The 11,511-nt window shown below is 44.0% G+C and overlaps 1 protein-coding gene across 1 annotated transcript; it reads right to left on the bottom strand.

Moving 5' to 3' along the window:
• Window positions 1-291: 291 nt before the first annotated feature.
• Window positions 292-7,118, bottom strand: LOC141192234 (uncharacterized). Its single transcript, XM_073661724.1, has 6 exons — window positions 7,080-7,118; window positions 6,771-6,950; window positions 6,564-6,687; window positions 6,383-6,480; window positions 6,113-6,203; window positions 292-2,122 (listed from the first exon to the last, which is right to left on the bottom strand). The coding sequence occupies exons 2-6, from the start codon at window positions 6,792-6,794 to the stop codon at window positions 765-767; spliced, it is 1,695 nt and encodes a 564-aa protein (XP_073517825.1). The 5' UTR covers window positions 6,795-6,950; window positions 7,080-7,118; the 3' UTR covers window positions 292-764.
• Between the last annotated feature and the right edge of the window lie 4,393 nt (window positions 7,119-11,511).

The raw sequence follows: 11,511 nt of genomic DNA, 5'->3' as shown, positions 1-11,511 counted from the left end.
ATGGTGAGAGATGAGAGATATAACCAACATATTGCAGCTATGGAGAAAAGATATAAAGGAAAATGGAATCTTTCAATGCTTGCAGATTACTGTTGCATAATTTTAAGAGATGATCCAATGCATGAGTGCAAGAAGCAAGCAAAAAAAGAGTTGTCACTGAATGAGGACCAGGTTTTGTAGTGCAATTTCTGTAACTGTTTATAATTCGCAATAGTGTTTAGACAGGTTTTAGTTATTTGAACTGTTGCTAAGTTTTCTCTAAATAAATATCAAAAAAATGGCATAACAAAATATTCTGCATCTGTATATTTACAAAAATAATAATGTTTCAAAGTACTGAAACTTTTATCATCAATTATATGCAGCAGTAAAAGGAAAACTCATTGTCCAATTTGCATTTAGGAGGCCAAACTCATTAAGAAATGGCTCAGTTCATAACGGAACCTGACAACTTTTAAAAAATATGTAAAACAGTGTTACATGACCTGACAGGTCCTTGAGCTAGTCGGGTGGAAGGTTCTTCAGCTGCTCAGTCAGGATGTGCAGCCTCTGGCCACGTCCCGGTACCTTCCTCTCCTGCTCTGCACCAATCAGTTAGATAAGTGTGGGTCTGGAGGAGAAAGCAGTTCTCTCACTGATCAGGAAGGACACTGTCTCATTGTTCTCGGTCACAGGAAACTACCTCCAGTCTATAAGACGCACTCGCTTATTAGCACGATTTTTTCTTGCTAAAAATGTGTCTTTTCAAGTAAATTTTTTCCACATTAAGGATATAAAAAAGGCTTCTCCCCTCTGTGACTTCTCTGATGTCTATCAAGATGCGCTTTCTGTTTAAAACATTTCCCACAATCTGAACATGAAAAAGGCTTCTCCCCTGTGTGAATGCTCTGATGTTTTTTAAGACTTGATTTCTGTGTAAAACATTTCCCACATTCTGAACATGAAAAAAGCTTTTCCCCAGTGTGAGTTCTCTGGTGCTTAACAACATTTGATTTCCCTGTAAAACATTTCCCACATTCTGAACATGAAAAAGGCTTTTCCCCTGTGTGAGTTCTCTGATGTGTAACAAGAACTAATTTCTGGTTAAAACATTTCCCACATTCTGAAAATGAAAAAGGCTTCTCCCCTGTGTGAATGCTCTGATGTTTGTTAAGACTTGATTTCTGTGTAAAACATTTCCCACATTCTGAACATGTAAAAGGCATCTTTCCTGTGTGAGTTCTCTGATGTGTAACAAGAGCTGATTTTTGGTTAAAACATTTCCCACATTCTGAACAGGAAAAAGGCTTCTCCCCTGTGTGAGTTCTCTGATGTGCAACAAGATCTGTTTTCTGGTTAAAACATTTCCCACATTCTAAACATGAAAAAGGCTTCTCCCCTGTGTGCGTTCTCTGATGTGTAACAAGAGCTGATTTCTGGTTAAAACATTTCCCACATTCTGAGCAGGAAAAAGGCTTCTCCCCTGTGTGCGTTCTCTGATGTGTAACAAGAGGTGATTTCTTGTTAAAACATTTCCCACATTCTGAACATGAAAAAGGCTTCTCCCCTGTGTGAGTTCGAAGATGTGTAACAAGAGTTGATTTCACTGTAAAACATTTCCCACATTCTGAACATGAAAAAGGCTTCTCCCCTGTGTGAGTTCTCTGGTGACTAAGAAGATTTGATTTCACGTTAAAATATTTCCCACATTCTGAACATGAAAAAGGTTTCTCCCCTGTGTGAGTTCTCTGGTGACTAAGAAGACTTGATTTCTTGTTAAAACATTTCATACACTTGGAACAAGAAAAATTATTCTTTGCTGTGTGAATTTTTTGATGTTTAAGAAAAAACTTTTTGAGGGGAAAACTATTTCCATATTCTGACTGTGAAAATGGCTTCTTAGCTTTCGGAGCAATTAGTTTTTTAATGCTTATTTTGTGACTTTGATTTTTCTTAGTAGTCGGTAATGAATCAGAAGATAGGACCTGTTTCAAAGGATCAGATGACACATCTTTGCTGTAAGGGGATGATGGTATATCTGGAGTAATGGCATTCCCTTCAATTGTATCCTGTGGGATCTCAAGTTCAACTGATTTGAAAATTGAAGATGTCGGCCGTCCCTCTGATCTCCTGGTACAGTCATCTGCTAAGTAAAAAAAAAAATATTATATTTGAATAAAATATTCTTAAAATAAATTTTTTGAACATTTCTACTGAAACTGTCTGTAGAAATGGCAAGTTATTGACAGAATGACAGTGAATGACATTTCACAGTCTAATAGAAAACCTCATAGCTTGAACCAGGAAAGCTTGGTGTTCAACTGTTTGTTCATTCTGCCTCCCAAATATGAACTATGCGAAAATGATACCAATAAAAACTTCTATTCGTCTCATAAAGAAACAAGCCCCCACTCAGGTCCATCATCTGTCAATGGAAAAACAGAAATTTCCACATCATTAGTGGCTCAAAGGCTCTTGAAAACCAACATGGCTTCCATAAACCAATCCAGCAAAATCCGCTCTTCCAAAGTCAAATCTGCTCCCTACTTAACTCAAATGGAAAGCACCACACCCTACTAAAGCTCATGCATAATGCCGGAAGCTGCCAGATACAGCCTTCTTCTCCTCTGGTTCTTCTTAGTTTCTTCTTGTGATCCCTACCCGTTTACTACGTGACTACTATTGTGTCTTCTGATTTAGTATTTTCTCTGCCCTCCTGGTTCTGATCTGGCCACCTGACCATTCTTCTTGTCATCTCACACCACAGAACAGCAGGCAACACCGTAGCCCAAGCCTAGGGGTCTTTGTGTAAGTACAGACTATAATAACACATCTAATGAAAAGATCAAAAAAAAGTAACTAGCGGTGAAACCTCTCTGGGATAATTAGAGTATGTTTCTTGGTAGTTCCTGGCAATTTAAACTATAGTAAGGGCCAATATTATCTGTCAAATGTATTTCAAGAAGAAATATACATTTAATGATAACTTTTTATAATAGTGCACAGCGGAGGTGTCTTAAATTTAGATCTAGGGCATTTGGAAGAGACAATGGAGACCTTTTTTTGAAGACTACCAGGGAGTTACGGACTCACATAAGTGAGGCAGGCCGATCCCACCACAATCAAACTATCATACAGAATGAACCTGTAAAAAAAAAAGACAGAATAAAAAAACATGTTACATCCCCAACAAGAACGTGTGTTTGGGGGTAGATCTCCAACACTAAACCAGAGATGCACTTATTTATGGTGGACCATTGGAGCTACTATGAGTCTTGACCAGAAGAGTAGAGAAAGTATTAGTGCTCCCCATTTCAGGATAGATTGTATCTGAATTCTTTACGATCGATATATAACTTATGACGTGGAGTGAATCCATAAAATCAGGGCTTGAGTCATGTCATATCTCCTGCAGGCGTGAATAAATGTATATTACAGCCATCAGCCACGCACAGCTTAAAGATATATCATGGCACACAAAATTACTATTTTATTAAAAAAATGTTATTCAAAAAGACAGACGCCACAAACTAGAAAAATTTAGTTTAGGACAGTATTGGATAGATATATAATCAAATAATTTCCAAATTTATCCTTAGATCCATAGTATAAAGTAGACAAAACAATACTCTCTAGGACCTCCTATAATCAGAAAATAATAGCTTGCATACTTAATAGCCACTCTATTAAATAGCCATCCCTTTGGCTGGTCCTTCAGTTCAATATGACTTATTCCCATTCAGTCCAAAGGAATAATATCTCACAATATCAGTAGCTTTTCACTCCTCCAATTCATGCATCATTAATGAATCCTCAAGCAATGGACAAACTAGGATATCATACATAGAAGTCAAATACATATACAGTACAGACCAAAAGTTTGGACACACCTTCTCATTTAAAGATTTTTATGTATTTTCATGACTATGAAAATTGTACATTCACACTGAAGGCATCAAAACTATGAATTAACACATGTGGAATTATGTACTTAACAAAAAAGTGTGAAACAACTGAAAATATGTCTTATATTCTAGGTTCTTCAAAGTAGCCACCATTTGCTTTGATGACTGCTTTGCTCACTCTTGGCATTCTCTTGATGAGCTTCAAGAGGTAGTCACCGGAAATGGTCTTCCAACAATCTTGAAGGAGTTCCCAGAGATGCTTAGCACTTGTTGGCCCTTTTGCCTTCACTCTGCGGTCCAGCTCACCCAAAACCATCTCGATTGGGTTCAGGTCTGGTGACTGTGTAGGCCAGGTCATCTGGCGTAGCACCCCATCACTCTCCTTCTTGGTCAAATAGCCCTTACACAGCCTGGAGGTGTGTTTTGGGTCATTGTCCTGTTGAAAAATAAATGATGGTCCAACTAAACGCAAACCGGATGGAATAGCATGCCGCTGCAAGATGCGGTGGTAGCCATGCGGGTTCAGTATGCCTTCAATTTTGAATAAATCCCCAACAGTGTCACCAGCAAAGCACCATCACACCTCCTCCTTCATGCTTCACGGTGGGAACCAGGCATGTAGAGTCCATCCGTTCACCTTTTCTGCGTCGCACAAAGACACGGTGGTTGGAACCCAAAGATCTCAAATTTGGACTCATGAGACCAAAGCACAGATTTCCACTGGTCTAATGTCCATTTCTTGTGTTCTTTAGCCCAAACAAGTCTCTTCTGCTTGCTCCCTGTCCTTAGCAGTGGTTTCCTAGCAGCTATTTTACCATGAAGGCTTGCTACACAACGTCTCCTCTTAACAGTTGTTGTAGAGATGTGTCTGCTGCTAGAACTCTGTGTGGCATTGACCTGGTCTCTAATCTGAGCTGCTGTTAAGCTGCGATTTCTGAGGCTGGTGACTCGGATAAACTTATCCTCATAAGCAGAGGTGACTCTTGGTCTTCCTTTCCTGGGGCGGTCCTCATGTGAGCCAGTTTCTTTGTAGTGCTTGATGGTTTTTGCAACTGCACTTGAGGACACTTTAAAAGTTTGCCCAATTTTTCGGACTGACTGACCTTCATTTTTAAATGTAATGATGGCCACTCGTTTTTCTTTACTTAGCTGCTTTTTTCTTGCCATAATACAAATTCTAACAATCTATTCAGCAGGACTATCAGCTGTGTATCCACCTGACTTCTGCACAACACAACTGATGGTCCCAACCCCATTTATAAGGCAAGAAATCCCACTTATTAAACCTGACAGGGCACACCTGTGAAGTGAAAGCCAATTCCGGTGACTACCTCTTGAAGCTCATCAAGAGAATGCCAAGAGTGTGCAAAGCAGTCATCAAAGCAAAAGGTGGCTACTTTGAAGAACCTAGAATATAAGACATATTTTCAGTTGTTTCACACTTTTTGTTAAGTATATAATTCCACATGTGTTAATTCATAGTTTCGATGCCTTCAGTGTGAATGTACAATTTTCATAGTCATGAAAACACAGAAAAAGCTTTAAATGAGAAGGTGTGTCCAAACTTTCGGTCTGTACTGTGAATAGGCAAGATCTTAAACCATCTAGTTCTAGATCAATGTATGGAAAGATCTCACCTGAGAAGTAAATGCTGGCCCATCATCTCAGGCTTTTCAGAGATCTGGATTCAGACAGGGAAAAATACATCAATTGCCTGACCCTATACCTCAGAACTTCTGCCCTTACAAGGACAGTCCACAGCTGACCCTATGTTGGCACCACATGATGATCCCTATGCGCCTCCCAACGTGTTTCCTCTATTCATAGATTCTTCAGGGAAATGGCCCATCGGCCTAAGTTAGTCTATGGGGATGGAAAGTCCAAATTAATTTCCCAATACAGCAATCCCAAGTGTGTATCAATGTCTCAATTTTTTAATATAATATTAATAAAATAGTAATTTTTATATAAATCTCTAGTATTTGGCTTTCATAAATAATCTTCTAATTTCAGTTGGTAGGTGGATCTTCCAGGTTGTAAGTTCTATAGAAAAGGGGTTTAAACGCCCAAAGTCATTTGAACAGTTTTTGGTGGAGGAGAATGTTTTCGTCTAGAAGCAAAATGATCACACGATTGTGATACGGCCGGACTACATGACCGGTAAACCAGCCACAGCCGGTGACAGAGAAGAATCTGTGACTTCTCTGCATTTAGTGGTTACTACTCACCTGGATGGTTATCTGTAGGAATCTCCTCTTTACACCGCTCATCACCCCTCACATATGTCTCTGTAGTATTATTATGGGTCAGATCTTCACCCTGAAACAAATATTGTACAAGTCACATCTATGATCAGCTCTAATCATGCCATCTCCACCGTTCTCACTACACAAGTATAAAACATATAATACTGGTGGATAAAATAAGACCAAACACAAGACCTTCACAGCCGTCTACACATAATAGAGGAGATCTCATGACACTTTTTCGCCATCTACCTGATGATCCTGAGGAACATTGGGGTCTTCTTGTTTACAGTCCTGTGGAAGAAGAAGACAGGTACGTCTCTCTGGTGTTGTCCTCTTACTGGATAGATCTGGAGGAAACACATACAGGGACTGAATTCATTCTTTACATACAGATAATTATAGGCCGTGTGTATTTAGTCCTGTCTATTACCTGGTGATGTGAGGGGCTGGGGAACCTCCATCATGACGTCCTTGTACAGATCTTTGTGTCCTTCTAAATACTCCCACTCCTCCATGGAGAAATAGACGGTGATGTCCTGACACCTTATAGGAACCTGACACATACAATGATAGAGTCATCCCCCCGATCCCTTCATAGCTTTACTATAAAATGTCCCAGCATTCCCAGCAGTGGCACCTCTCCAGTCAGCAGCTCAATCATCTTGTAGGTGAGATCTAGGATCTTGTGGTCATTGATGTCCTCATGTATCAGGTGATGAGGTGGAAGCTCCGTGATTGGGCTCAGGGATCTTCCCCATCCCTCAGACAAAGGGTCCTGACAGCGCTCACTAGAGGTCTTCTTCACTACTGTGTAATCCTGGTTATGGAGAGACACATTAATAAATCTCACTACAGACATTTCCAGAGTCCTCACCTCTCCAGTTCTGTCCATCTGTTATTCCCATATATAAGAATGATGTAATGTGACGTCATCAGAATCTCTCACCTCTCCAGTAAGCCGGAAGAGAATCTCTAGGGTGAGGTGTAATATTTTCAGAATCTCTAGGGTGAGGTGTAATATTTTCTCAGCCATCTTGTCTGTGTCCATATTCATCTTTGATGGGTAAATCAGGAAAACTCTCTTATAGAGAAGATATTCACTGAGAGGATCCGATATTGTAGAGACCTGAATGAGAAGATGAGCAGATGCAACATAAAAATCCTGTGTAATAATACAATTAGTGGAGACAATAAGGGAAAGATTTCAGGAGATTTATGTTTTACAGTATCTAGTTTTCTTCTTTACACCTACTAATAAAACCTATATATTTTAGGCCACAGACAACAAGCAGTTTCTTCCAGGGCTGTGGAGTCGGTAAGCCAAACCTCCGACTCCTCAATTTCCATGACACTGGCTCCCTCATACATAGCTCATGTTTAAGTGATAAATTTACTGTAGCACAGATTAATCTCAGCTAAAAGAGTAGACCCTTATATCAGGAATAAGACAGACATTTGAACTACTGTACCCAATTTATTATATATTTTAGGAGTTGGAGTTGGTCCATTTTATACAGACTCCATCAAAATGGACCCCAACTGAGCCCTGGTTTCTTCCTCGGAATCTGCAGCTGAATACCTTTCTCATAGACTCATTTTCAGTAAAGCTAATTCTCATCTCATTTACCGACACTGGAATCGGCATTAGCAATACTGCAGGAGATATTCATTATGTAACGGGTCTGGGAGGTGGAACCTCTGAGCTACTATACAAAGGGGCAGTCCTTGTAAGGAAGCGTGTGGCTCCCAGGGAAAGCGGGCAGGCAGTCACGTTAAGTGACAGGGACAGTCTCTGGGTAGAAGGGCAGGAGGTCACGGCGAGTGACGGGGACAGTCTCTTGACAGGCGGGTGGTCACGGCAAGTGACAGCAGGATAAGAGTCTCTAGACAGGCAGGTGGTCACGGCAAGTGACAGCAGGATAAGAGTCTCTGGACAGGCAGGTGGTCACAGCAAGTGACGGCTAAGCCTCCAGGTAGGCTAGCAGGCGGGTAGAAGGTGAGCGCTCCCAGGTGAGCAGGTAAGAGTCTCTGGACAGGCTGGCAGGCAGGTATCTGGCAGGTATCAGGCAGGTATCTGGCAGGTGCTTCCTGGTCCGCGGGCGGACTGATCCATAGACAGACTGGCAGGTGCTGGTAGGCAGACTGTCGGACCGCAGGATTGCAAGCAGGTACACAGCACTGGAAAACAAGCTGGCAACGGGACCTGAGGGCTGAAGCAGAGTTGAAAGGCTTTGCAACAACATTGCTCGGGCACCTCCATTTTGGAGGAGGTGCCTTATATATGGGGAGATCCTCCAGCCATTGGCCGGGGACTCCTTAGGACGGCGAGCGCGGCCCCTTTAAGAGAGAGGGAGCGTGCGCCCTAAGCACAGTGACCGGGAAGCAGCGCGCGCTGCCAGCAGAGCGGGAGGAGGACGCCGGGCACAGAGCGGAGGTGAGGGGAACGGCGTCCCTGCCTAGCAGGAGGCAGGGACGCCGACGCTACAGTACCCCCCCCCCTTTAGGCCCCCCCTTTTTTAGGCCAGAGAGAAATTTATCAAGGATGAGAGGGGCATGGATGTTCTTCCGGGGCTCCCACGTTCTCTCTTCAGGACCAAACCCCTTCCAATCCACTAGAAAAAAGGTCTTTCCTCTTACCCTTTTGGTGGCCAGAATGTTCTCTACCTCAAACTCGTTTTCAGCGGAAACCGGAGCAGGAGGCGTACCTGTAGACTTGGAAAAAGAGTTAAGTACAACGGGTTTGAGTAGAGATACATGGAAGGAGTTAGGGATCCGCAAGTTGGCCGGGAGTTTCAATTTATAGGCCACCGGGTTGATTTGTTTGATAACTTCCAGTGGGCCGATGAACCGAGGCCCTAACTTGTAGGAAGGAATCTTGAGCCGGAGATATTTGGACGAGAGCCAGACTTTATCTCCAGCACGGAATTGTGGCGGATCCAGACGTCTTTTGTCAGCCTGTTTTTTCATCCGCTCGGATGACTGAAGAAGTGCGGATGTGGTACTTTCCCAAATGGAGGAAAATTCGCTAACAAGAGATTCTGCAGCCGTATTGTCCACCGAGGTGGAGACGGGAAACGGGATCTGAGGATGCTGACCGTAGACTATAAAAAACGGGGATTTGGAGGAAGATTCACTCTCGTGATTATTGTAGGAAAATTCGGCCCACGGTAAAAGATCCACCCAGTCGGAATGGTGAGCATTAACAAAGTGCCGGAGGTAACTGGTTAAAATTTGGTTGATCCGCTCTACTTGACCATTGGACTGTGGGTGATAAGCAGAAGAGAAGTCCAAGGTGACCCCCAGCAATTTACACATGGCTCGCCAGAAGTGAGAGGTGAACTGAACTCCTCGATCGGATACGATGTGGAGAGGAAGACCATGAAGACTTAAAATATGATGGATACAGTCTTTAGCCAACTCAGATGCAGACGGGAGGCCCGGCAGGGGAATGAAGTGAGCCATCTTAGAAAAGCGGTCAGCGACCACCCAAATGACCGTACAACTGGCAGAGACAAGGAGGTCCGTTATAAAGTCCATGGCTATATGCTGCCACGGGGCAGCAGGTACAGGAAGAGGCTGGCAGGTGTCTAGGAACCTTGTTGCGGGCGCAGGACACACAGGCTGAAACAAAGTCTATTACGTCCTTGTGCAGGGTAGGCCACCAGTAATGCCGGGTAATAAGCTGGAGGGTATTTTTCTGACCAGCATGGCCAGCTAGCTTAGACGAATGTCCCCAGTGTAGGACCTTCTCACGATCAGGTACTGTTACGAACGTCTTACCGGGTGTAAGACGATTTAGATTCACGGGGGCCACCTGCATTAATTTGGCGGGGTCGATGATGTGCTTAGGCTCCTCCTCTAGATCAGAGACCAAAAAGGATTGGGACAAGGCATCAGCTTTGATGTTTTTGTCTGCCGGGCGAAAATGAAGAATGAAATCAAAGCGGGAGAAGAACAAGGACCACCGGGCTTGGCGCAGGTTAAGTCTCTGAGCACTCTGGAGGTAAGCCAAGTTCTTGTGGTCCGTGTAAATTATTACCGGGTGAAGAGCCCCCTCGAGCAGGTAACGCCACTCCTCCGGTGCCAGCTTAATGGCTAATAATTCTCGGTCTTCTAAAGAATAATTGCGCTCAGAAGAGGAGAAGAGTTTGGAGAAGAAGCCGCAGGTTACCATTCTTCCGGAAGACGACTTTTGGGTGAGTACCGCTCCGGCTCCGGAGGAGGAAGCGTCTACTTCTAGGAAGAATTGTTTGTTGCCGTCCGGACGATGCAGCACAGGGGCGGAGGAGAAAGCTTGTTTCAAGGAAAGGAAGGCCTCCTCTGCTTCGAGCGGCCATTCTTTGGGATTAGAGCCCTTACGGGTGAGCGCAGAGATAGGGGCAGTCCGGGAAGAGAAGTGTGGAATGAAGAGGCGGTAGTAGTTAGCGAAGCCCAGGAACCGCTGAATAGCCTTCAACCCCTCCGGTCGGGGGCCACTTTTGGATGGCAGTTTCTCAGGATCCATTCGTAGGCCGGTCTGAGAGATTATGTAGCCCAGAAACGGAAGAGAGGTCTGCTCAAGGAGGCACTTCTCATATTTTGCGTAGAGGTGGTTCTGCCTGAGCCTGAGCAGGACCTGAGAAATGTCCCTCCGGTGTGTGGGGAGATCCGGAGAGAAGACCAAGATGTCGTCCAGGTACACCACCACACAGGAGTAGAGAAGGTCACGGAAGATGTCATTGACCAACTCTTGAAAGACGGCGGGAGCATTACAGAGACCGAAGGGCATTACGAGGTATTCATAGTGGCCGTCCCGGGTGTTGAATGCAGTCTTCCATTCATCCCCCTAACGGATACGGACCAGGTTATACGCCCCACGGAGATCCAGCTTGGTGAAGATTCTAGCACCCCTCAGACGGTCAAATAATTCAGGAATGAGCGGAAGGGGGTATTTATTTTTCACCGTGATCTGGTTAAGGCCTCTATAGTCTATACAGGGACGGAGTGAGCTGTCTTTCTTTTTGACGAAGAAGAAGCCTGCTCCCGCCGGGGAGGTAGATTTCCGGATAAATCCCCGGGCCAGATTCTCGATATATTCAGACATGGACCGGGTTTCAGCAGCGGACAAAGGGTAAATACGCCCACGGGGAGGAGTAGCGCCGGGTATCAGGTCGATTGAGCAATCGTATGGTCTATGAGGGGGTAATGTCTCTGCTTCTCTTTTGTTAAAGACGTCCGCATAAGACAAATAGGGAACCGGTAGGCCGGGTAGATTGGCTGGGGTAGGAGAAGGACGGGCAGGACGAACGGGAACTAAACAAGTCTTATGGCAGTCCTGCCCCCAGCGAAGGACTTCTCCGGTCTGCCAATCAAGCACGGGTGCATGTCTCTGGAGCCAA

This window comes from Phyllobates terribilis, unplaced genomic scaffold, assembly GCF_046119375.1.
Source record: "Phyllobates terribilis strain yellow unplaced genomic scaffold, ASM4611937v1 Scaffold_56__1_contigs__length_8794411, whole genome shotgun sequence".
In the NCBI taxonomy this organism is placed as follows: domain Eukaryota; kingdom Metazoa; phylum Chordata; class Amphibia; order Anura; family Dendrobatidae; genus Phyllobates; species Phyllobates terribilis.
This window is presented reverse-complemented; position numbering and strand designations above follow the sequence as displayed.

Coding starts and splice junctions, on each gene's coding strand:
- LOC141192234 (XM_073661724.1), bottom strand. CDS start 6,794: ATGATTGAGCTGCTGACTGGAGAG. Junction 6,688..6,770: donor TTGAGCTGCTGACTGGAGAG/GTGCCACTGCTG, acceptor TGTATGTGTCAG/GTTCCTATAAGGTGTCAGGA. Junction 6,204..6,382: donor ATGTTCCTCAGGATCATCAG/GTAGATGGCGAA, acceptor TATTTGTTTCAG/GGTGAAGATCTGACCCATAA.